Source organism: Gymnoscopelus braueri (assembly GCF_963280865.1).
Source record: "Gymnoscopelus braueri genome assembly, chromosome: 11".
Classification (NCBI taxonomy): Eukaryota; Metazoa; Chordata; class Actinopteri; order Myctophiformes; family Myctophidae; genus Gymnoscopelus; species Gymnoscopelus braueri.
In genome coordinates this window covers 13,316,046-13,343,596 of record NC_137613.1, presented here as the reverse complement: position 1 = coordinate 13,343,596, position 27,551 = coordinate 13,316,046, and the positions used below count along the sequence as shown (strand labels likewise).

Sequence of the window (27,551 nt, the reverse complement as noted above, 5' to 3'; positions counted from 1 at the left end):
ATGAGTGATACTGTACTGTAGTTCTGCTGTAGCTTCATGCAAAGCAGCTCTATGTCTGATAAGCAAGTGCAGAGTAGTTTTACACCAGATGAAGGCCTCCACTATATATTATGATACTGTTGTTCATCACATCTCATGCTGTACACAGTTTTAAAATGTCAACAGAACAGCACACTGACTGGATAAAAGAGAACCAAAGTTGCTGGTGTTGAGCAGGACAACACAATGCAGCTCTATGGACTTAAACAAGAAATCGTTGCTGTCGGGCAGAAACCTCTTATGTCCATATTTTAACTTTTTCTTAACTTATATTTTAACTTGTTCGTCAATTAATGCCCTAGTTCATCATAATAAGAGTGTAGCACAAAAGTAGTGAAAATAGCAGGTATACATGCACGCTCACAGGGCTTCGCAATGTGAGGCGTTGTGAGCTTGTAGATCTGCTATTTTCACTATTAAAATTAAAATGTTTTTAAAACGACTCCTTTGAAGGTTTCCACCCGTGAGCAACACAATGCTCTCCATGCAATGGTGTTGATTTTGACAGCAAATTTTGATTTAGTTTTAGTCATAGTCTTTTGAATCAAATTCCATTCAGTTTTAGTCATATTTTAGTCATCTGAATTGTTTTAATTTTTGTCTAGTTTTAGTCGACTAAATATCATAAGATTATAGTCGACTAAATCTACAGTTGATTTAGTCGGCTAAAATGTATTTCGCCGGTGCCTTGATGCCGTCGTAATGGCTGATTTTACACTTGGTTGCATGCTGAAAATAGCCGATCTACAAGCTTACAACGATGAGGATTAATGTAACTCTGTTTTCCGCTCAGTAAAATACTTTCCACTAATAAATCACAGGTACGTACAGTGTTACTGCTATCAGTTATTGTTTATTAGCTTGGTGTTTGTCTTGCTGCTGTTTCTGCATATCAGACGGATGACTGGGTGTTAGGCTTAGTCCTGTCTTCACCACTGTTCTGCTCCAGTTGTGACTTAAGGACAGTGGCAGTGGGTTAGTAATAGTTATTATAAAGAACCCATACAGTAGATGGTTATTAGTTCTCCAGGAGGTATTGTCTATGTCTATTAAGCTTAATTAATGATTGATAGCAGAGTTGTGATCAAGGCACTGTTATGCAAGCCATGATCTAAGAAAAGACCACACTAACCACACCCTGTCCACACACACATTCATAAACTGTACATGAAACAAACATTGTTTGTGTGAGGAAGGCAGAGGGATACAATGAGGGGTACAATACCACTTATTAAAGCTGGTATTATTATTATTATTCACCATATGAAGTGTTTCCATAACCATTAGCTTCATTTACAACCAAGCATACTGTATGCTATGAGGACATCTACTGGGTAAAGTGTGTTATTATATCCAGAACAATTAGCCAATGCTGCTGTAGAATGAGTCTCTGCTAAATCTCTGCTACTCTATAAATATGATCCATTGCAGCACAAAAAAACAGCCTACTTTTTTATTAAGGTCTGCTTTATTTAACTACGGGACACAGCAAAGTAACAACATATGTTTATAATAATGGACAGGTCATCATGTCAGTTCCTGTAGTCCAGACTGCATTGCCACCAAGCAATGAATGAAAAACATGTTTTAATTAGGATCGTGCAGGTTCTACAAATGTACTTTCAAAGGATGTTCTGCTTACTTACATTTACATTTTTCAACATGGAAATGATTATGACGATTATGCAAAAATAATTGTGTTTAGACAATTATGTAATAATTGTTACAAGCCTCGTCGCCACTACTGATTTCTAACCCTTTACTGTCATTTTTAATAAGATTAAAGAGAATTAGGTCAAACTAGCAGGTTCAGAGGCATCTGCCATAAAACCCTATTATCCTCGGATAATTTCATAAAAGCAAAGGTTAAATTCTCAATCTGAAATTTATTGCAGACTGCTTAGCTGTTTGTAGAACAAGCTCACGCGTTGTGAGCTTGTAGATCTGCTATTGTCGATGAAGTTTGACACATTTTTAACGTTTGGCATTGTAAGCATATTTTGATACCAATACCACAATGTAGGCATTTAGCAGACCATAACTTTATACTTTTACTCAAGTAAGATTTTGATTGCAGGTGTCATGCTGACAGACTGCTTATTCATTTGTATTATAGCTTTTTGATTCCTTTTCATTTTGTGTGATTGCTTTTCTTTCACCCCATGAATTCAAGTCTCCATGGGGTGACTAGTCGATAGAAAAAATAATAATTTTGAGGTTGAACTAAATCTTTAATGTCTGACTGTACCACATGCTGTTTACATTTCTGACTAATAAAGCATTCAAACAATCAATTAAATAAGGCTTTATTTTAGTGCCTGTAACTGTATAAACTGGTAGCAGTGACGTGGTGGTGACGGTGCTGTCCTCTGCCCCCCCCCCCCCCCCCCCCCTCAGGGCCCAGGCAGCCAGGCCCTGCATCCTGTTCTTTGATGAGTTTGACTCGCTGGCCCCCAGGAGGGGTCATGACAACACGGGGGTGACGGACCGCATGGTCAACCAGCTCCTCACACAGCTGGACGGGGTGGAGGGTCTGCAAGGTACTGTAACACCAGTGGTTCTCAAACTCTTTCATGTCAAGGACCCCCAAAATGATGTTTTTTTTCTTTTTTGGCTGCTGTCTCAATTTTTTCAAAAATAGCAGATATACAAGCTCATACTGCGGCACTCGGTGGTTAAAGTGGTTAAAATGATTGTGACGCCATATTAACTAGTTTTGCTGGGGGACCCCCTGGTACCCCCCCCCAAGGACCCCTGGTTCACTTTGAGAACCAATGCACTACACACTTCACATACTGTTTACCATGGTCTGCTAGCAAAAAAATAATGCATTTATTTAACTCTGAAAGTATAAAAAATGGACCCAATGGGGGGGGGGGGGTCATACCGGGATCACACCTTGGCAAACAGGGACAGAAAATTGGACATTAAAATGTGGGTCCGCCGCGACCCAATAATGGGTCCCGACCCATGGTTTGGGAAACAGTGTATTAACTGTCTGAGCCACCAGGCATCCCCAGTAATACATATCATTGTTTTTTTTAAAGAAGATTTTCTTTTACTTTTATGCCTTTATTGATAGGATAGTAGTCTGACAGGAAATGGGTAGAGAGATGGGGAGTGACATGCAGCAAAAGGCCGTCAGGATTGGGACTCGAACTCGCGACGTGCTGTCAGTCTACTTTGGAGCCTATAGGTGGCCTGGACCGCTACGCCAGCGGTCCAGGCCACAATACAGATAATTTGAGTGAAAATATTTGTGTTGTGTTTTGCTATCAGGTGTGTATGTGCTCGCAGCCAGCAGTGGACCAGACCTGATAGACCCGGCCCTGCTGAGACCTGGTAGACTGGACAAGTCCCTCTACTGCCCTCCCCAGGACCTGGTCTGTACTGTTTAATATCATACACCCACTCATAATGATCACTGTTTTAGCACACTAATATTTCAACCATTTAACATGCTTATTATATCGTTGTTGTCGGGCAGAAACTTCTTATCATCCATTACTTTAAAACCCTACTTGATCTTTACTACAGCGTCACACAAAACGCCTTCTGAGCTTGTAGATCTGCTACTTTTGATGCTTTTGAATGTGAATCCTGAAAAGTAACAGTTTTGGACATAATGATGAAGTTTCCACCCGACAGAAACATAGAAACCATGTAAGGTCACACAGTGATTCACAAAGACAAAACAGTTGGTATAGTAGAACACTTTTAAAAAGTAGGTGGAAGACAACTTAAAACATTATGAACCCTTTATACTTAGTCGACCGCTGTCCCCCAGGACTTCCCCTGTACACCACATCTCTTTGCCCAAGCTATAGCCCATCTATAAGTTCACAACGAGACGCATCGCGACGCCTAACAAGCTTTGTGAGCCTATAGATCTTATATAGATTGTAGATCATGAGTTTTATAGATTGTTGTGAGCTTATAGATCAGCAACTGTTCGCGCCTCCCAGAATAAGCTCTATGCACAGCAGCCATTTTGGAGAGAAATTGGGCCTCTTCCTTACTTCCTTCACAGGTGTTACCCAATGATACTAATGAAGGCTCTGTTCCATTCTGGTCAAACAGAGTCAGGGTGCTGATATTGTGAGGCTGGAAACAATGGTGCTGATAAATGGTGAAAAAATTGATAAAAGTGATAAAAACAAGGTGCTGATAAATGGCTCACTGGAAACACTCTGCTACACCAGTGGGTCTCAAAGTGTGGTCCAGGGACCCTCATGGTTCCAAGTTGAGGGGGTTCCAAACGGCTCCTTAAAAAAGATGTACAAATGGAACCAAATGGACCCTTACGGGTCCATTTGGTTCCATTTGTACACTCTCAGAGTTATGGGGGGGGTCCTTTAAAATTAAAAGGTTTGAGAACCACTGTGCTACACTAAATGGAACAGAGCCTTCATTAGTATCATTGGTAAAACCTGTGAAGGAAGTAAGGAACACGCCCCCCTCATCTAGACTGAGTGGCGAAACATTGAGCAGCATGGAGCGTTGGAGTTTGGAAGCGCTCGTTGGAAATCACTCAACGGTCCTGCGTACCACCTGTTTCTAAATGTCACATGATGCAGGAGGCAGCGGGACGTTGCGTTAGTGTAAAACGAGCGCTTCCAAACTCTGACACTTAGAAAAATAATCACCTGCACGGAATTCATTGACAGAAAGTAGCTCATAACATGTCTCTACGGTGGATTTTTATGAAACACAGACTTTGCAGATGGAAAGAGGATAATTCAAGCTTTCCGTACAGCTGCCATGTTGGTGAGTTTAATGTAGTTTATATACAATCAGATAGGACTTTTCTGTTTGGATGTATGGGGCTGTAAAGGCCAGAAAGTGTTTTTGCCCACTCAGTAGGCGTTCCCGCATACCTTCCGGGTACGATGATGTCACGCGCATAGCCTCTATAGAGACGCTATAGGGTTCAAGTCAGTGGTTAATGTAAATGAACTGCCTTCGGTGTGGATCTATAACCACCTTAAAACCTTCTCTCTCTCTCTGTGTGTCTCTTCCTCTGGCGGCGGGTTCAGGAGGATGGTGTGGAGATCCTCAGGGCTCTGAGCGCGGGCCTGCCCCTGGCCGATGACGTGGACCTGGGGCAGCTGGCCGCCGCCACGGAGCGTTTCACCGGAGCCGACCTGAGAGCCCTGCTGTACAACGGACAGCTGGAGGCGGCACACGGCAGCCTGGCGGCCAGCACCGCACACGTCAGTACTACTGGGGGTTGGGTTCTGCTTCCTTAACCATTCCCTCTTAACCCATTAAGACCGGGACATTTTTTATATTTGAACCACTTTAGAGGGATATCTGCAAAGTAACTAGTAACTAAAGTTTTCAAATAATTGTAATGGAGTAAAAGCACAATATTTGCCTCTGAGATGCAGGGTTGATTTCATCGACTAAAACTATGACGAAAAATGTTCGTCGACTACCTTTTTTTACTGACAAAAACAAAATAAAAACTAAGCTATGATGACTAAAACTATGACTAAATATAATGACAATTTCGTCAACAAATAAAAACTAGACTGAAATGTTTGGGAGGGACTATAGTGGAGAAGAGATCCAGTAGAACTAAAACAATTCATCATGGGTGCACGTGGGTGTCACAGACCGAAAATAGTTGATCTGCAAGCTCACAAGGCGTCGCAGCGTGACGCGTTGTGAGCTTGCAGATCGGCTTTTTTCGGCATGCAGCTAAGTGACAATCATATTCCACGTTCATTTAAAAAAAACGTTTAGTCTAAAACCTTATGATATTTAGTCAACTAAAACTAGAGTAAAAGTAAAACAATCCGGATGACTAAAATATGACTAAAACTAAACAGAATTTTATTCAAAAGACTTTTACTAAAACTAAATCAAAATGTTGCTGTCAAAATCAACACTGCTGAGATATAGTGGAGTAGAAGTAAAAGTATTGAAAATTGGAAATACAATACAATATAAAAGTAAAAGTACCTAAAAAAAGTACAGACTTGAGTAAATGTACTTAGTTACTTTACACCACTGCATTTGTGAACAAATGGATTTTAAAGTTCTCAGTTACCACTAGGGCTGTCACCATTACAACATTTAAGTTGATGATTAATTGTCATTCAAATAATTGCGATTTTAACCATTTAATTGTGTTTTTGAACAATGAAACATATGAATATAAATGTCATTTCTGTTTGCTTTTTAGGCTTCATAATCACACATTGCTCAGGGCAGATATGACTTAAACATTCAAGACATTACTGACATATTTAATTATTTTATACTTTCAAAATGTTTTTATATTTGAAAACATGAACATTTTTCAACATGGAAACGATTATGACGATTATGCAAAAATAAGTAGGTCAGGCAGAGAGGAAGGGTAGTGTTTCCTGAAGAGGTGGGTTTTCAGTCTGCGGCGAAATATGGGCAGTGACTCTGCTGTCCTAACATCAGTGGGAAGTTCATTCCACCACTGTGGGGCCAGAACAGAAAAGAGTCGTGACCGTGTGGATCGGCCAGAAGGACCCTTGAGTGACGAGGCAATCAGTCGCCCCGAGGTGGCAGACCGAAGTGGTCGGGCAGGGGTGTAGGCATCGACCATAGCCCGGAGGTAAGAAGGAGCTGTTCCTTTCACTGCCCTATAGGCTAGCACCAGGGTTTTGAACTGGATGCGAGCCGCTACGGGGAGCCAGTGTAGAGAACGGAGAAGGATGGTTGTGTGGGAGAACTTGGAGCGGTTGAACACCAGACGAGCCGCAGCTTTCTGAACAAGCTCCAGAGGTCTGATGGCAGATGCCGGAGCACCAGCAAGGAGGGAGTTGCAGTAGTCCAGGCGGGAGATAAGGGGCGGCCATAGCTGAGTGGTTAGTGAGCCCGCCTAGGGAACCAGCTGGCCCTGGTTGCCCCAGGTTCGATTCCAGGCTATCCCAGCATATGTGCCGATGATATGAAATTTGTCCCTGAGCAAGACTCTTAACCCCAATTGCTCACAGGTTCTCATTGGAAACAAGACCGCAAGGACTTTCATGAACGACCTGTTAAAAGGAATTATCCTTATCCTTAGATGACGAGAGCCTGGATGAGCACCTGGGCTGCCTTCTCCGTGAGGAAGGGGCGAATCCTCCTGATGTTGTAGAGGAGGAATCTGCAGGACCTTGTCACTGATGCGATGTTTGCCGAGAACGTCAGTTGATCGTCCAGGGTCACACCCAGATTCTTCGCAGTCCGAGTTGAGGTCACCACAGCATTATCAATGGTGATGGCCATGTCTCGGTGCGGACAGCCCTTCCCCGGGAGGAGCATCAGCTCGGTCTTGTCCAGGTTGAGCTTCAGGTGGTTTGTCGACATCCACTCCGAGATGTCAGCCAGACAAGCAGCAATGCGTGCCTCCACTTGGGTATCAGAGGGGGGGAATGAGAGGATCAGCTGGGTGTCATCGGCATAGCAGTGTTAGGAAAAGCCATGGGAGTGGATGACAGCACCCAGAGATGTAGTGTAGAGAGAGAAAAGAAGAGGACCCAGAACCGAGCCTTGGGGAACTCCAGTTGTGAGCCTGTGTGGTTCTGACACAGACCCTCTCAGCATCACCTGGTAGGAGCGACCCGTCAGGTAGGATGCAAACAGGGAGAGTGCAGAGCCTGAGACACCCATCCCCTCGAGGGTGGAGAGGAGGATCTGATGGTTCACCGTGTCGAACGCTGCAGACAGGTCCAGGAGTATCAGAACGGAGGAGAACGGAGGCCTATAGTCACCACTACTGATTTCAGTCATTTTTGGGCGGTGAAACCGCCCCTATAAGTGAGATTTGGAAAAATGTACATTTTCCTGCGCTGTGATCTGGGCCCAGGAAATTAGTAGAATTATCCTGCGCTGTGATTGGCCAATCACAGCCTATTCAGGACTGTGATTGGCCAGTGTCACATGACACATGTGCATAGCCCTATATAAGCAACCATAACTTGAAAAAAACCAAAGTTTGGTTTTTGGTTTTTTGGTTTGGTTTTTTTCAAGTTATGGTTTTGTCCATCATAAAGAGTGTTTCAATAAATGTATTTATCCTTTGTACATGATTGATCGACTCCATTCAGTATTGTGATTAGCTAGCAAGACACCGCCCACTTCACACAGGGTGTGATTTTTTATAAGATTAAAGATAATTAGAATGAGTCAAAAATAACAATACAATACATGTTCAGAAGCATCTGCCATAAAACCCTATTATTCTCTGATAATTTCATAAAAGTAAAGGTTAAATTCTCAATCTGAAATGTCTTGCAGACTGCTGAGCTGTTTGTAGAACAAGCTCACGCGTTGTAAGCTTGTAGATCTGCTATTGTCGATGAAGTTTGACAATTTTTTTACGTTTGTAAGCATATTTTGATACCAATACCACAATTTAGACATTTAGCAGACCATACCTTTATACTTTTACTCAAGTAAGATTTTGAATGCAGGCATATTACTTTTAACAGCGTGTTAATTGAGGTACTGATACTTTTACTTAACCCATTAAAAAACATATGTGTAACCACTTTAACCATTATTTTAAGTTTGGCTATTCAAAAATAGCAGATATACAAGCTCATATGCGGCACTCAGTGCCGCACTATGAGCTTGTATATCTGCTATTTTTGAAAAATCGTAAAAATGTGTGCTAATCTTTGAATATATATATTGTTTAAATCGAACATTTTTAACTCAAATCTTTGCTTCTCGGCGGTCCCTGGAACAACATATTTTGAGATGGGGGTCTGTGGCCAAATTCATATCATTTTGGGTGGTCCTTGACATGAAAAAGTTTGAGAACCACTGATTATATCAACATAAGTTTTTTCGAAAAACTTTTAGGATTTAGAAGACATTTGTACAATCCTCAGAAGCAAAGATTTTAGTTACAAATGTTCGCTTATATAGATATAGATATATATTCAAATATTTGCACACATTTTCACGATAAAAAAAATATATAGCAGATCTACAAGCTCATAATATCTGCTATTTTTTTCCACCACTGCAACTATTACTGACTATCATCTCCTTTAGAATGCATAGAGGCACCACACGTATACCAGAAAGCCACTAGATGGCACTGTAACACAACTTATTTTGTTGTTAAAACCCCAGAACTCTCAGTGCGTCTCTGGTCCAAACTCCATGAGCCAGGACCTCACAGGGTTTTCGGTACGACTCCCCCCGGCTTACATGCCTTCCATCCAGAGGGGCTTTGAGGAGCTGAACCAGGAGCAGATGGAGCGCCTCCTACAGGAGATCAGAACCATCAAGAGCAGCCACAGGAGAGCCAATGTGAGTTACACCCATAGACTGTAATATAATATGGACAAAGGGAACAGTGAGGTCACCCATTGGTTTCTACAGACACGTTTTCAAGACACTTTTTCGTCGAATTCAAATCCACCATCTTGGAATTTCCGGTCCCAAAAAGCAATGTTTTTCAAAGTAGCATCACCATCATTTTAACCCCTTTATCCGTATTTTATACGTTGGCTATTCATTTTTGAAAAATATTGAAAGTGCTTTTTGCACACAAATCTTCTCTTCTGGGGGTCCCTGGCACAAAACCTTTTCAGATGGGGGTCTGCGGCTAAATACATATCAATTTGGGGGTCCAATTCTGACAAGTTCTGACATGACCCTATTGTATGTAAGATGTGTGTAATGCCCTGGGATCCGTACCCGGGTCTCTGCTGCTCATCTACCTCCAAGGTAGATGAGCTAGATATAGTCGACCATAATGTGTTTTGGCGGTGCCTTGATGGCATCGTAATGGCTGATTTTACACTTAGATCGGCTGAAAATAGCCGATCTACAAACGTGTTGCAGCGTGATGCGTTGTGAGTTTGTAGATTCGCTATTTTCAGTGCGCAACACCCGAGCGCAGCCAACATAAAATTTCTTTGTTGACAAAATTGTCAATATATTTAGTCTTAGTTTTAGTTATCATAGCTTAGTTTTTATTTAGCTTTCTACAGTGAAAAAAAAGGTAGTCATCAGGACAGTGTGTAGTGTTGTGTGTGTGTGTTCAGTGTCATCAGGATAGGGGTGTTCGATATTGAAAAAAATACTATCACGATATTTTTCAAGAAATATCACGATAGACGATATATATCACCATTATCTTTCATGTTGGTTATTATGGTAATTTTTCAAGTTACTTAACAGTACGACCACCTACAAGGTAACAAAAACTAAAAGAAAAGGGATAACAGACCATTTAGACCAAAATACCATTTAACGCTGGTTTTAATTAATTCTGCAATGCAATGAATCTCTGAATTAACAATTCCTCAGTGTTCAAGTAGGTAGACGTAGGCCTACAAATGTTAACAACACAACCAAGTGCACTCTCTTGCTAAATAAAATAAAAAATATTCAAGGCACAAAAACATAACTAAGTACAACATAAGAGAGTATGCAAGACAAACTCAGCAATGGCGACATCAGGAGCACATGGCAGGCGGTACACACCTTGACAGACTGCAAAACAAGAACCAGAAGCGAGGTGAACCCGCCTGCCTCCCTCCCCAACGAACTGAACACTTTCTACGGCCGGTTTGAGATCAGCTCCAACCGCGGCAGCCAAGCGGGGCCATCAGCAGCACCAGCAGAGGAGAACCCTCTAACCATCTCGGAGAGAGAAGTGCGTACAGCCTTCACACGGGTCAACATCCACAAGGCAGCCGGACCTGATGGGATTCCAGGCCGGGTCCTTAAGACATGTGCAGACCAGCTGGCGGGTGTCTTCGCTGACATCTTTAACCTCTCCCTCTCCCTGGCTGTGGTCCCTGCAGGGTTCAAAATGTCAACCATTGTGCCCATTCCCAAAAAGGCCAAAGTGACATGCCTGAACGACTGGAGACCTGTTGCTCTCACCCCGATCGTCAGCAAGTGTTTCGAGAAACTGGTGAGGGAATACATCAGCTCCACGCTACCTGCCTCGCTGGATCCGTGGCAGTATGCATACCGCAAAAACAGATCCACCGACGACGCTATTGCCATGGCTCTCCACACCGTCCTCTCGCACATGGACAACAAGCTGCTGAAGGACAAATATGTACGTATGCTGTTCGTGGACTACAGCTCAGCATTCAACACCATTGTCCCAGCAATACTTGACAAAAAGCTCAGAGACCTAGGGCTACACCCAAGCATGTGCGACTGGATACAGGACTTCTTGTCCAACCGACATCAGGTGGTGAGAATGGGCAGCATCACATCCGACCCCCTGACCCTCAACACCGGAGCACCCCAGGGATGCGTGCTGAGCCCTCTCCTCTACTCCCTGTACACGTATGACTGCATAGCCACACATGTCTCCAACACCATCATAAAGTACGCGGACGACACGACAGTGATAGGCCGAATCGTCAACAACGACGAGTCTGACTACAGAGAGGAGATCAAATCACTGGCACGCTGGTGCCGAGAGAACAACCTCTCTCTTAACGTCGACAAGACCAAAGAACTGATCGTGGACTTCAGGAGGCCGCGGAGAGACCATGCGCCCATCCTCATCGACGGTGCTGCAGTGGAAAGGGTCAGCGAGTTCAAGTTCCTCGGAGTACACATCGAGGAGGACCTCAAATGGGAGACGCACTCCACACACGTGAGGAAAAAGGCTCAGCAGCGACTGTACTGGCTCCGCCGCCTGAAGAAGCTCGGAGTAGGACGTCGCATCCTCAGGCTGTACTACAACAGTTCTGTTGAAGGCATCCTAACAGGCTGTGTCACGGCCTGGTACGGGAACTGCACTGCCCGAGAAAAGATCAGCCTACAACGAGTAGTGCGATCGGCAGAGCGGATAATGGGAATCGAGCTCCCAGCGCTCCAGGAACTGTACAAAAAGCGGTGCGTGGTCAAAGCCAAGCGCATCATCAAGGACAAGCACCACCCAAGTCACAGACTGTTCAACCCCCTACAACGACCGCGACCGGGCAAGGGGCTCTACCGCAGTATCAAGAGTTCCACCACCAGGTTCTGGTGTAGTTTCAATCCGGCTGCTGTCAGAATGCTGAATGGGGCATAAGACTGAATGAGGCATAGGCCTTGTTCAGCAGCCTGACAACAGGCGGCGCAGACTTTTCTGGCTCTTCCTGAACACACCTGTGGATTATACCAGGGACAATGACTTGGACTTTAGCCCCCCCTCGGACACACCTGTGGACTACACCAGGTACAAATGACTTTTTGTTGCACTCCCTCATGGAGCTACTTGCGGATTATACTAGGGTCAGTCCACTCTAGGTGGACACGCACTGACCTTTTGCACCTTAATCCCTTGTATAACGCACTGACTTTTTTGGTCTTTTTTTATTGTGCTCCTTTTCCTCTAAGCACCTTAACGTCCATTGTCTATCATGCACAGTATAAGTATAACATGCACAGTATACAATACATTGCTGCTATGCTCAGGCACCTTAGTTTATTTTATTTAGTTTTTTTTTACTATCTCAGGTAATTTGTAAATATGTAGATAACTTGTCTGGCCTTCTGTTGCTCTCTTGTTTTGATCTCCTTCCCACTTGCCCCCCACCCTCTTCTTCTCCCCCCCCCTCTTCTTTCTATGGAAATTAACGTTGCGATGGGAACGATGTACAAAAAATAATTTCACCCATTTTTTTACCTTGTAAACCTGTGATGTGACAATAAAACTGATTCTGATTCTGAGTACGACATCAATGAGGAAAAGTCAGTGCCAAACTGTTACGAAGATGACGACAGCGATACGGCACTACGTCCCTGACGTAGTCTTACGACGCATGACATCATATCCTACTTATAAATGCTACGACGCCGTCAGATGGCAAGCGTCGGCAGTCATAAGTAGTAATAGCAATAATAGTAATATAATACCTATATAAATATCAGGCCTATTCACCACATCAAGGTGGGTGATTAAGGACCATATCCGGGCCTGCCGTCAATAGCACTTGCGACGGTCAATAGTATAGAATAGCCAGCCTAACAGAAATACAGTCCTCAGAAGCAGTAACAGTAAACCTCTGTTACACAAACAATTAAAATGTAAACTTTAGACTTGAACTTAGTGCAATCAAAGACTTCAGCATGAACATCTGTTTCAAAAGGGAAAAACAATATAAAACCTATTGATAAAATAACATAAGCCAACAGAACCAACCAAGACAGAATAAAGTGCAATACTGTCTGACACACACACACACACACACACACACACACACACACACACACACACAGGCTATATTCATACAATCTTCCTTTCATCAAGGAAAAAACGCTGTCTAAAAGAGCTTTTTATGAAAGTGAATAAAGAAAAAAAGAATCGTGGCAAGGCACGATTGATTGACACACTGCACAGACTTCCTTTACTAACTATGCTTGGAACTTGCCGAAAATTGAAAACAAAGTTTTAAACTAGTATTTAGCTTTAACTAGCTTTAGCTCTTTCACATCATTTTTTTAAAAATATTTTTTATAGCATTTTTTACTTTGTTTTACTTTTTAAAAAATGTCTTTTTGTATGACAGAACACAGTCACAGATTATTTGCCAGGAAAATCAGTTTGTCAACTTTCTCTGGCTTGAGAGTTGCCCTCTGACATGTGACAATATTGCCACCAGTGCTGAACACCCTCTCTGAGGGAGCACTTGTTGCCGGAATGCAGAGATACTTTCTAGCCACCCTTGGAAAGTTTGCCTCATGTTTTTGCCACCATTCAAGAGGATCTATTTCACTGTCTGCATTTACTATGGACAGGTAGGACTTCAATTCTCCCTCTATTGCTTCTTTTAGGGATGGAGAAGAAGATGCGCCTACTGCAGTTGCAACAGAGGTCTTCAAAAAGCTGGCCAGTGTTGTCTTAGCTTTCTTTTGGTGGGGCCCCCCCTGCCTCTGCGTTTCTTCTGCCTCAGGGGCCAGGCTCTGTGATGTGGAGGTAGATGAACTGGGCTGAGCTGATGCTGCGGGATGCTGTGCTTGTACAGTGACAGTCAGCAAGGACTCAAGCTCGGACACAGCTATGGCTTGTATCTTCTCTGTCTTGTCACTGTCAATGTACTGTGTCTAGAACCTTGGATCAACAAGTGAAGCCATATCCAGCAGTTCATCAGTTTTGGGATCCTTATATTTGTCAGTGAGGTAGTCGAGAATGGTCGTCTTCATTTCTCTTGAGAGGTCTGTGTCGTCATCATTCGGTTTCAAGAGGTTGTCTTTGAACAGGTGAAGCACTGGCTTTACATAAGACACACTCACATAGTCCTCGCCTAAAAAGGAAAGAAAAAAAGAGGACAAATAGCACGCAGGTTATTTATTTTTGTATTTATTTTGTATATTGAGTTCTATTGATTGTATTGCCACTTTTCTAATTAAAAAAATATAAATAATAAAACAATGTAAATAAACCCACAAAGTCCTCACCTGTGCATCTGTGAAGTCCCGTAGTGGACCCAGGGCCATCACTACAGACTCCATCACATCCTTTTTGTTGTATCCAGGGACCAAACACTTTGTCTTCTTGTCTGCCTTAAGGATCTCAGAAAAGGCCCTTTCCTGTTCTAGTACTCTCTCAATCATGGCGAGTTTGGAACCCCATCGAGTTGGTGAGTCGGTCATGAGTTTGTGCTTTGGCAGCTTATACTCCTGTTGAAGAAAAGCCAACTCCCTCTTTTTCTTCCAGCTGAAGGAGAATGCACTAACCCCTTTCTTCAAGATGGACACTGTGCGATCAACACGACCATCTTTGGCACTTTTTTCTAAGGAATAGAAGATGAAGATGTATTAATCAATCTGGTTTAACATATGCCAACTATTTTGCACAACACTAAAACATAGGGACAGTTTGGCCTAGCTTGTGAATTACATTTTACACTATTTATTATCACTACTAAATATTTTTAAATTGGTTAATCACAGTATCACACAATACATTTTAATTCACATTTTCATTAGACTATTTATATTTTGAATTGTATTTTTTTCTTTTTACTTGTTTTGTAGATTTTTATATATTTTATTGAAATGCATTATGCACACACACACACACACACACACACACACACACACACACACACACACACACACACACACACACACACACACACACACACACAATGAAGAAACGTATATTTGTTTGTAGTATTATTATGAATTAACTCCCGACCTTATCTGAATGACAGACGGTGGCAAAAATCTACTTGTTTCACTCACCGATGGCCAGGTGAAGTCTGTGGCCAAAGCACGCCAGGCGAGTCCACTTGTTAACATCCAACGCCTTAACCATGTTTGCTCCACTGTCTGTGGTCATGCAGGTCATGTTCTCCTCTTTCAGTCCCCAGCCTTCAAGTAAGTCTTTTAGGCCAGCTGCAATTAGGTCCCCTGTATGATCTACTGGGTAGTATATCGTTTGAAGACATGCACTTTGCAGCTTCCACTTGTGAATGAAATGAATGGTGAGACTCATATATGGTTCTGACGTGCGGCTAGACCATAAATCACTGGTTGTAGCAAAAAACTGGGCGTTTTGAACCAGCTGTTGTACCTTCTCTCGGCATTCAGTGTACATTTTTGGAATGCCTTTTTAGAAAAATATTTGCGAGCGGGCACCACGTAGCGTGGATCAATGGTTTTCATCAGCCTCACGAAACCTCTGTTTTCCACGCTTTTAATTGGATGCATATCCTTGGCCACATAAAACGCCACCGCTTCAGTTATGTCTTTCCACCGTTTGCTTTCCTTTTCATAAGAAACCCCTTTATCATATGCCTCTGTTATGGTGGTTTGTTTTGGATGTGGTGCCCCTGCGCCGGTACATTTCTTATTCACACGCGGGGGACCTTGTATTGATACAGTCTCTGCATGCTCTCTCTGGTGCTTGCGTTTGAGATGGTCTCGTAAGCCCGACGTGCTGCCATCTGTCGCTTTCAGATTTTCTTTTTAGCAAATTCTGCAAATTACGTTTGTTTGGTCCTTGTCTGTTGTGGAAAATCCAAAATAGTTCCATACAACAGCCGTGAACTTCTTTTTGGGGACTAATTCTTCCTCATCTAATTCTGACTCGTCGTCCATTGTTGTTGTAGTGCGGTAACTGCGGTGAGTGCGGTCAGCCGTGTCGACAGGGTTTCCCCAGTTGCTGGCAAGAAGAAAGGGGGCGGGGACTTTGGGAGCGTGTCTGATAAAAACAACAGATCTTCAAGCTGCAAATGCTCATGGGAGAGACGCGTTGTTAGCTTGTAGATCTGTTCTTTTTGGCGAACGAAACCGTCGTACTACAGAAGTATAAATGAAGGAATAGAACTGCAAATCATAGACTGTGCACTCACAGGACCTCAATGGAAACAAGACCGCAAGGACATTTTTTGGACCTTTTAGACAAGTATTTTGCCTTATAAAATACAAAAAAACAAAAAATGTAATAAAACAGCGAGTGCACGTTCTATAACTAAGTAACTCCCTGTATGACGATATGTATGATATCTCTGAAAACCCATATCGTGGGGACATTCTATCGTCGCGACGATAGTTATCACAATATCGAACACCCCTACATCAGGACAGTGTGTAGTGTTGTGTGTGTGTGTTCAGTGTCATCAGGACAGTGTGTAACTGTGTTGTGTGTGTTCAGTGTCATCAGGACAGTGTGTAACTGTTGTGTGTGTGTGTTCAGTGTCATCAGGACAGTGTGTAATTGTGGTGTGTTCAGTGTCATCAGGACAGTGTGTAACTGTGTTGTTTGTGTGTGTTCATGTGTCATCAGGACAGTGTGTAACTGTGTTGTGTGTGTTCAGTGTCATCAGGACAGTGTGTAACTGTGCTGTGTGTGTGTTCAGTGTCATCAGGACAGTGTGTAACTGTGTTGTGTGTGTGTGTTCAGTGTCATCAGGACAGTGTGTAACTGTGTTGTGTGTGTGTTCAGTGTCATCAGGACAGTGTGTAACTGTGTTGTGTGTGTGTGTGTTCAGTGTCATCAGGACAGTGTGTAACTGTGTTGTGTGTGTGTTCAGTGTCATCAGGACAGTGTGTAACTGTGTGTGTGTTCAGTGTCATCAGGACAGTGTGTAACTGTGTGTGTGTTCAGTGTCATCAGGACAGTGTGTAACTGTGTTGTGTGTGTTCAGTGTCATCAGGACAGTGTGTAACTGTGTTGTGTGTGTGTTCAGTGTCATCAGGACAGTGTGTAACTGTGGTGTGTGTGTGTGTTCAGTGTCATCAGGACAGTGTGTAACTGTGTGTGTGTGTGTGTGTGTGTGTGTGTGTGTGTGTGTGTTCAGTGTCATCAGGACAGTGTAACTGTGTTGTGTGTGTGTTCAGTGTCATCAGGACAGTGTGTAACTGTGTTGTGTGTTTGTGTGTTCAGTGTCATCAGGACAGTGTGTAACTGTGTTGTGTGTGTTCAGTGTCATCAGGACAGTGTGTAACTGTGTTGTGTGTGTTCAGTGTCATCAGGACAGTGTGTAACTGTGTTGTGTGTGTTCAGTGTCATCAGGACAGTGTGTAACTGTGTTGTGTGTGTTCAGTGTCATCAGGACAGTGTGTAACTGTGTTGTGTGTGTGTTCAGTGTCATCAGGACAGTGTGTAACTGTGTTGTGTGTGTGTTCAGTGTCATCAGGACAGTGTGTAACTGTGGTGTGTGTGTGTTCAGTGTCATCAGGACAGTGTGTAACTGTGTTGTGTGTGTGTTCAGTGTCATCAGGACAGTGTGTAACTGTGTTGTGTGTGTGTGTGTTCAGTGTCATCAGGACAGTGGTCAGCAGGTGACTCAGTGGATCAGGCCTGCTGCTCAGTCAGTCTCATCTGACCTCTGACCTCAGCTCTGCTGACCACCAGAGCCTCTCTCAGCAAGGCTGACTGGAGCTCATATACAGCAGCCTGTGAGTACAATACACTGTTCTACACACTGTGGTTCTATAACTTTATATTTAATCCATTAAGACCGGGAACGCATCTGTGTCATTTTAAGATTTCTTTGGCTATTAAAGAAATAGCAGATCTACAAACTCATAGCGATGAGCAGTTCACCAGCTACGGATGCTGTCAATGCACTGAATGGGACATTATCACGGTTAATCAGACTATTGATTGGTCTAAGTAGGTGAGATACTGACCTACCGACATTTCAATCAGAAACACTCTCGTCTTAGTAGATTAAGTTCACCATTTATTGCCACAAATGGAATACAGTTAAGCTTGGCGTTAAAGCTCCGCTCTTGGGAGAATATTCACTGAATTTTGTCGAAGCAGCCTGCTAAGCATATATTCAGAGAATGCTTAAGCAAATCCCCATAGGGATACAATGTGAACAATAAGCAGTATATTGACATAATAGATGATTTAGCAGATATACATGATAATCACCAGTATTTTAGCCTATGCAGACTTTAAACAAGCAGATATACATGATAATCACAAGTATTTGAGCCTATGCCAGACTATAATCAAAAAGGTGGAGGCTGGGGTGGAGGAGGCAGCTTAGCAGAAGTGGTCAAGCAGCAAGACCAGCAGAGACCTAGAGAATTCGAACCGTATTTAAAGGAACCCTGTTGCTAATGTGTGAGCTGTGATTGGAGTATGAGTGAGTGAGTGACGTAATGACCAGCTGAGCTGTGAATGGGGAATAGAAAGCTGATGTTCACATCAGCTGACTGACCGCTGGTTACAGCTTTGGCGTGCACGACTTCCGTGTCCTGCATGAACTAACGCTATGCTTCATTTAATTGGTCCGAAATGGGTCGGCAGTTTCAACAAAGTGCCGTTTTTCCGGATGTGTAGTTCTTTGACTAGAGCTATTATACAAGTGAGGACAGAGGAATGTACACTATTCAACATGAAAACATTATACACCTGCAATATAAGATATTCATATTATCCAGCAATATGAAAACATTAGTGCACCTTGACAAAATGAAAACACCATTACATTATTATGAATAGCATTAACCTCAGCATAGGGGGAACATAAGCCAAAAATAGCGGTTCTACAAGCTCACAACGCGTCGGTTGTAGATCGGCTAGTTTTGGCAAAAATATTTGGTGTTGACAGAAAAAAAAGCGTCCGAGAAATGTAGGTCAGTTTTGACTGAGAATAGAGGGTTCAAGTAGGCTAACTTATCATTTATTTTGGATAGTAATTTAATTTATTATTCTGCTATTCTTTATTATGCTCACATAAGCTATTCAGATGGGGTAAACTAAACAGTGCAAAGTATTCAGGCCATTCACCACAAATAAATAAGGATGTTTATGTATTGAAGTACGAGTGCATGTGTTATATGTTTGTTCTGGATCGTCTGCCTTGCATTCCCCCTTCAAGAAAACTACAAGTGACAAACCCGCCCAGTGGAGTGAACACAGGACGTATCTGTCCTCTTGGTTGGTGCGCTATCACTGCCGGGTGATAGTTCAACAGTGCTGAACCCGGATACGCGCATCAGCGCCGTCAACTTGTCGCATCTGGGCGGTCTTTCCTGTTTTTCCACATATCAGAGAGAGAGAGAGAGAGAGAGAGAGAGAGAATATTTGGGTCAAAGCATTCATGCACACATGTGCACATGCACGTATGCACACCACCACCATAAGCAAGCCAATAGTAACAGCATCACAACTACCTCACATTCACTCCACTTCTAAGTATGTGCATCTAGAGCCTCCTAAAGCTGTTCTAAAATTTAGATTTTCTAACCAGTGAGTCTGAAGCACCTGACCTGTGCTGTACTGGAATAACACTTTGATATCAGATATGTAGATCTACTTATTATAACCTTAGTTATTTCTCTTTATACTCTTTTGTTTTTATTTGGGCTTAAAAGGAAGTAACTTAAACTAATGACCTTCTACAAAACACACATTTGAAGAATGTTTAATGTTCATATTAACTTCATGCAAGCATTCTGTTCATTGATATTCATGCAATCCTTCAGGGTAATCTGCAGCAAGTGTGCAGATTCGTGATTTGGTTCATTGAATTGATTAGTATTTCAGGTATCTCAGCTATAGTTTAATTCAGGGGTCATCATAGGCGGGGAAAAAACAGAACTACACACGTCACATTGTGTTGTGAGCTTGCAGATCACAAGTAGATCTTGTTAATCTGCTATTTTCGCCTTGCGACACCATCATACCACAACGTATAATAAAGAGCATAAACGGTTAAAGGCCCAATCCGGGATTGTTTTGAATGTATAACCGTAAATTAGGATTATATTCACATACTGTACAGTCCTACAGATTTAGATTTGTGGATGTAATATGCTATTTGGAACTTTATTAACCTACCGTAAATCAAAATGTCGATATCGTTACTAATGTAAACAAACAGCCTCAGAATACAGTTTAGGTGTAATGGATGTGTCTTCAGTATTGTGGTAAGAGCAGTGGTTCACAACCTTTTCTAGATCAGGTCCCACTTGAAAATCTTGATAGTGAAAGCCCACCCATCTGACCACTAAGTGTTCAGTGCTCAGATGGGTGGGCCACGTGCAGTGGTGTAAAGTAACTAAGTACATTTACTCAAGTACTGTACTTAAGTACAATTTTGAGGTACTTTTGCTTTACCAGAGTATTTACAATTGTCTATACTTTTACTTCTACTCCACTACATCTCAGAGGCATATATTGTACTTTTACTCCACTACAATTATTTGAAAACTTAAGTTACTGGTTACTTTGCAGATTACATTAAAAAACATACATTAACCACTTTAACCCTATGTTTATACCTAGGCTATTTGAAAATAGCCGATCTACAAGCTCACAGCGCGTCGCATCGCGACCCGTTGTGAGCTTGTAGATCTGCTATTTTCAAACATTTCAGAAAAGAGCCTACTAATAGTTGTAACTCAGGTCCGTTTCACTAAGTATAGAGGGTTTACGTGGTTAAAGTGGGATTTGGGTGCAACATGGACAAAGTGTTCCTTTAACACTCAGGATGTTTACTGTGTAGTCTCCTCTCCTCTTGTCTGGTGTCCTCTAGCTCTGGTCCATAGCGTTAGGAGTTCTCATAACGCTATGGACCAGAGCTAGGTGTCCTCTAGCTCTGGGCCATAGCGTTAGGAGTTCTCATAACGCTATGGACCAGAACTAGGTGTCCTCTAGCTCTGGTCCATAGTGTTAGGAGTTCTCCTAACGCTATGGACCAGAGCTAGGTGTCCTCTAGCTCTGGTCCATAGCGTTAGGAGTTCTCCTAACGCTATGGACCAGAGCTAGGTGTCCTCTAATTAGCTCTGGTCCATAGCGTTAGGAGTTCTCATAAAGCTATGGACCAGAGCTAGGTGTCCTCTAGCTCTGGTCCATAGCGTTAGGAGTTCTCATAACGCTATGGACCAGAGCTAGGTGTCCTCCATCTTCCTCTGTCCATCACTGCAGGGTTCCCTGGGTTCTCTGGCAGATGCTCTTCAGATGGTTGGTGCACCTGGATGTGTAGCAGCTCCTCTGGTAGCTCCTGGGGGACAGACGGCCACACATCTCCTTGTTTCTTTCCTCATCTGGGACTTGGTACCAAAACCTGAACAAGGAGAATGATGAAGGATGTCTATAGTCCGGCGATTCCCAACCTCCCACAGCTGAGCCGCAAGGGTATTGCATAACTGTCAAAACACTAAGATTTTAAAGATAATATCATCAATATTAAAAGATTACTGTGAAAAAAACAATGATGGTATTTTTTTCTTGAAAACCTGATAAATTGGAACTTAAAGCATACTAGTAAGTTCTATTGATCCAAGCCAGAACACGATTTGATTGATTGATTGATCATTAAAATAATCGTGCACTGAAAATGCACACGGCCCACCCATCTGACCACTTAACACGGCGGCAGTAATGGCTTTTGATATGTTCAAGTGGGCCCTGATCCAAAAGGTTGTGAACCACATGCCACCCTGTGTGAAGTGTTTCCATCAGTGATCTTAACATTGTGCTTGCAGTTCTTTCCTTACTGTGGGCTCTTGTCTACTTAGTCCATGAGCCAGAGCCCCAAAATTGAGCAATGATTATGAAAAGAGTGGGCAAAACCATACCTAGATTAAATTGTTTATAGGGTCAATATAAGTAAATCAATATATGATGACCTTTCCTCAGGAGCAGCTTTTTCATATTTATCACACATTTTGTTATTTTCCCCATACGTACATGACAGGTGAAAAAAATGACCAAATTAGTTATCATAATGAAACTTCCCCAGTTGATGACTTACATGAAGACAATGATTTATCGTATTACAAGTTTTCTGAAATTGTATACTTAAATATGCAAATTGGGCATTTAGTCCATGAGCCAGAGCCCCAAAATTGAGCCAGATATTGAATATTCCCTCGTTAAAAACCTTTGACTCCTCCAACATCTTAACAAAATTAAATAAGAATGTTGACTCTGGCTTTGTCCAATGTTCCAATGTTGATTCTGGAAAGTTATGCAAATTCTGGCATATTTTCCTAATGCCTAATTTGCATATTAAAATATACAATTTCAGAATGTAAGTAATCAACTGTGGAAGTTTCATTATGATAGCAAATTTCATTTTCATTTTGTCATTTTTTCACCTGTCAGGGGAAAATAACAAAATGTGTGATAAATATGAAAAAGCTGCTCCTGTGGAAAGGTTATCATATATTTATTTACTTATATTGACCCTACAAACAATTTAATATAGGTATGGTTTTGCCCACTCTTTCGATAATGAAATCTTGTCTGGCTCATGGACTAAGTCTTGTCTGTCTCACTGCCAGGTCCCATCAGGAATGCTGCTCCTCAGGCACAGCCAGTGGGTGGAAAGTCTGGTGACGTGAGGTTAAGCGCTGCCTGGAGCCTGCCTGCCTGGCCTGACAGACAGGCCACGCAGGCCAATCAGACGGCAGGCCACCGGGGATTGTCCCGCCCCTCCCGGCGGCCAGTGTCAATGAGGAACTGACATTAATCTCTCACTTGTGTTCACGCTGGTTAGTTGTATAGGAGTCAGTAATGTGTGAGGATTTGTATGAATTAGTTTTTCCAAGTCTAAAGCGTATGCCAAGCAGTGAAAGGTAAGAGATTCTCTTAACATTTTTCAACCTTTTAATAATGAAGAAATCTGGCTGCAGAACCACTGTAGGTTTCAGGGTTTGTGAGCAGGAAACAACAGTCGGTACAAACTGTTGGTTACTTGTGACCAAGTGCAAAGAAAGTAATCTCCATTCTCATGAAGAAGTTTGCAGCTCACAAATCACAAACTATGTAGCCTACAGATAAATGTGATGAATGTTAGGTGTGGTAATTTGGTTATTTCTCTTCTATACAGGAGACATGGCAGAGGCCGGAGGTCATGGTAGGTCACAACACAGTTTTTTCCCCCTTTTTTTCCTGATAGATGACAAATATGGTGATGGCAAATACGAGTGAGACTTTAGTGCTGAGTATTAATACTTTGTGTAGTGTCTGATGGTAACAAAACTAGCTACTTACCAGTGGTGGAAAAAGTACTCAAATGTTTTTTACTAAGTAAAAGTATAAAGTACTCTGTTACAAGTAAAAGTCCGGAATTCTAAATTTAAAAGTACAAAAGTATTGGTATCAAAATGCACTTAAAGTATCAAAAGTAAAAGTACAAAAATGTTTGAAAATAGCAGATCTACAAGCTCACAACGCGTCGCGACGCGTTGTGAGCTTGTAGATCGGCTTTTTTCAAACACCCTAGGTAAAAAATGGTTCTAAAGTGGTTAATGCATATTTTATAATGTAATAAAATATACAATATACAAAGTAACTAGTAACTAAAGCTGTCAAATAATTGTAGTGGAGTAAAAGTACAATATGTGTGTCTGAGATGTAGTGGAGTAGAAGTAAAAAGTAAAGTACTTGAGTAAATGTACTTAGTTACTTTACACCACTGCTTACTAGTAAACTACTAAAACAGTGTTACTTCCTCTTGGGTGATCAGGTGAGATTCAGGACAAGGGGCGGGGCTTCACGTGAGCACACTGTTATTGGTCAGTGGATTAAGATGCTGCTTGGCAATTAGACAAATAAACACAATGACTGTATGTTGTTGTATGTAACAGCATGGGTGTCGTTGGGGGAGGGCGTCCGGTGCTATTATAGACCTGGATGTTTTATGAATAGCCCTGGAGTTCATCTGTCATTTCTTACATTAACCCATTAAGACCGGGAACACATCTATGTGTCATTTTAAGATGTCTTTGAGCTATTCCAAAATAGCAGATCTACAAGCTCATAGCGCGGCACCGAGTGCCGCGCTATGAGCTTGTATATCTGCTATTTTTGGAAAAAAAAACATGGGAAAAATATTTAGAAGGCATTTGTAGAATCAAAGATTTGAGTAAAAAATGTGAACGATTTATCAAAAATAGCAGATCTACAAGCTCATAGTGCGGCACTCTGTGCCGCGCTATGAGCGTGTAGATCTGCTATTTTTTAATGGCCAAAGAAATCTAAAAATGACACACGGATGCTATCACGGTCTTAATGGGTTAAAGCCCTCGAAAATAAATGTATTGTTGATCCAAAAAAATATGCTTTGGGTTAGCAGATTAAAGATGTGTGTGTGTGTGTGTCAACATTTTCATCCTTTATGTGTTCTCAGCCAATAATTAATTGCTGTAATTGGAGGTCATGTCATATAGTATCAAATCCCTTTGAAAGTTTTGCCAGGAAATGTGTAAAATATATCCACTTTTCCAAAACATTCCCTGAATGTGACAGGATGTCATGCATAGTAACAGGTTAAAAACAGTTAAAAACAGTTAAAAACAGTTAAAAACAGTTAAAAACAAACAGCATACAAGGCCGTAATACCACAGAAGATGTTCATTGTTGTTTCTTATTTATCAGTCTTATAGCCTGGGGGAGGAAAGTGTTCTTCAGTCTGCTGAAGATAAAAAGGCACAAATCAAAGAGAGGTCAAATATAATAAATAAGAAAACACTGAGTTAACCCATTAAGACCAGGAACGCATCTGTGTAACCACTTTATCCATATTTTATACTTTGGCTATTCAAAAATTAGCAGATCTACAAGCTCATAGCGCGGCACCGAGTGCCGTGCTATGAGCTTGTAGATCTGCTATTTTTGAAACATCGTGAAAATTGGTGCAAATCTTTGAATATATATTGTTTTTTAAAGCGAACATTTTTAACTCAAATCTTTGCTTCCATGGGGGGTCCCTGGAAGAACATATTTTGAGATGGGGGTCCTCGGCCAAATACATGTCAATTTGGGGGCCCTTGACATGAAAAGGTTTGAGAACCACTGATTAGAGCAACATACGCTTTTTCAACAACAAAAAGATTTAGAAATCTAGAAGCAAAGATTTGAGTTACAAATGTTCACTTTATAATATATATATTCAAAGATTTGCACAAAATGTGCCAGATTTTTCTAAAAAAGTAGCAGATCTACAAGCTCATAGCTTGTAGATCTGCTATTTTTGAATAGCCAAAGTATAAGATAATGGTTAAAATGGTTAAAATCTAAAATGACAGATGCTTTCCTGGTCTTAGTGGGTTAAAGCTCCATAACAAGTGTATTATAAGGGCAACGTTTTGACCATGTAGATCCTCCCTGTTGAGTCAGAAACCTTGTATCTCTATACTTAAACTTTTTATGTTTTTTCATAAATCAATGCCCTACTTCATCATACTACAGTGTCACACAAAGGTAGAGAAACATTGCTGATCTACAAGCTCACAACGTGAACTAGTAGATCTGTTTGCAATGTGTGTGTGTGTGTGTGTGTGTGTGTGTGTGTGTGTGTGTGTGTGTGTGTGTTTTGGGCGGTGTCATTGTAAAGTGTTGGTTACATCACTGCATGTCTTCTTAATTCTGGTTAAGTTTAAATGAACAGTAATTCTTTCTTCACTAACTGTGTCTTTTCTTCACTCCAGGTGACTTTAAACTCATCACTGAAGGCTTGGCCGGGGGTTGGAAAGGTGATAATGTCACCCTCCCCTGTCACCTCTCTCCTGAGACAAGCGCGTCTTCCATGACAATCAGGTGGTTTAAGGAGTCAGAGTGTATTTACCTTTATAAGAATGGTCAGGTGATAGAGGGGAGGGGCTACGAGGGCAGATTGACCCTGAACATCCAGGATCTGCAGAAAGGCAATGTGTCTCTGACACTGAGAGACTACAGAGATACAGATAAAGGAGTTTACATCTGTCAGGTCAAACATGGAGAACAGGAGGAGGAGATTGCCGTGGGATTAACAGGTAAGTAACCTACTGTCACTGCATTATCAACCGTGATATTTTAGATGTCGGGTGTAAACCTTGTATGTCCTTTCAAGCAACTTTACAGAAAAAGTATCCCAAAGTCGCTTATAATAAGCGGACATGGCAACGCTGTCACTGACTTCAGCGCACTTGACGTGCGAGAGAGAGAGGGAGAGAGAGGGGGAGAGGGAGAGAGGCATATCACGGGATACGTCGATTAAAATGAATTGGAATAAACACAAATGTATGTATTGGGTCTGACTCTGGAGATAGCATCCTAGTGAACTATCCTGCAGTGTGTCAGCCCTTGTCGGGGATCAATCATATAGTGTGAAAACCACAACGATATATGACAGCCGATTTCAAGAAATAAACTCCTGCAGTGTGTTATGCTTAACGATCAGATGACCCCCAGACCACTTTAAGGTCTTGCTGTCTGTACCTGCCTTTAAGCTGCACTCTGTAACTTTCATGTGTTTCTATGTGTTTACATATTGCACTAACATGTGCTCTCCCTTAACATATACAGATATAGAATGCATGTTAATACCAGATATAAATGATGGCATACTGAGGAAGATTAAATGAATGAATCAGAAGATTATTATGGAGGATAAAGTTGATTCCTGAGTAGTGTGGAGGTGAACGTTTTGTGCAAACATTCAAAATATGACAAGTTGGTGCCCACAAGGCTGGTTAATAATAAATGGCATGGACTGCAGAAACAGTTGACATGAATAGCAAATCATCTTGACATCAGACAATAGATTGATTCAAGTACTGAACACTTTTTTACTATGAAACTCGTCATTTTACTATAAACCAATCTGTCATAGCAGATGAAAATGTTTCACTCTTATATAATATAGTGTAGAATTGTATCTCTAAGCTGACATTTAGTCACTTCACAAATGAAATTAGAATGTTGTAATTAGAATGCTGAATCATTATGATTAATGAAGCAAGATATTACTTTGTAAAATAAATCCAGTGACACGATAGTTCATGTAGACACGGAGGGCAGTATGTTTATAATATTCATTCATACTCCCCGGACCCCCCCATTCGTATAGTAATTCAGTCGTACTCCTTTAAGTCAGTACGTGTCAAACTCCTGTCATCTCGTTTGCTACAGTTAACTCACTCACGCCCTCATACCCACAGTGCAACTCTGGAGGTTCATTTAAGCAGCCTCTGTTCTCTGTTCAGTCTACGTACTTCGCTGTCTAAGCGGTGTGTTCAGCTGCTTGTTTTCAAATTCCCTCCACCTCCCCGGCCTCCTCCCCGTGGCATCTAGTTGTTATAGGTTGATTCTGTGTTGTACTGTGGTTCTA

General features: G+C 41.9%; 3 protein-coding genes across 3 annotated transcripts in view; all 3 read left to right on the top strand.

Annotated features, from left to right (window-relative positions):
- Nucleotides 1-27,551, top strand: part of LOC308096048 (peroxisomal ATPase PEX1-like) — a 643,221-nt gene that overhangs the window by 301,448 nt on the left and 314,222 nt on the right. The window lies entirely within an intron of this gene.
- LOC308094815 (uncharacterized protein) overlaps nt 1-27,551 on the top strand; it is a gene marked incomplete at both ends in the record, with an annotated part of 256,728 nt that overhangs the window by 16,827 nt on the left and 212,350 nt on the right. The window lies entirely within an intron of this gene.
- On the top strand, nt 23,014-26,718 carry LOC308095919 (butyrophilin subfamily 2 member A2-like). Its single transcript, XM_080443082.1, has 3 exons — nt 23,014-23,034; nt 23,289-23,315; nt 25,891-26,718. The coding sequence occupies exons 2-3, from the start codon at nt 23,294-23,296 to the stop codon at nt 26,220-26,222; spliced, it is 354 nt and encodes a 117-aa protein (XP_080299208.1). The 5' UTR covers nt 23,014-23,034; nt 23,289-23,293; the 3' UTR covers nt 26,223-26,718.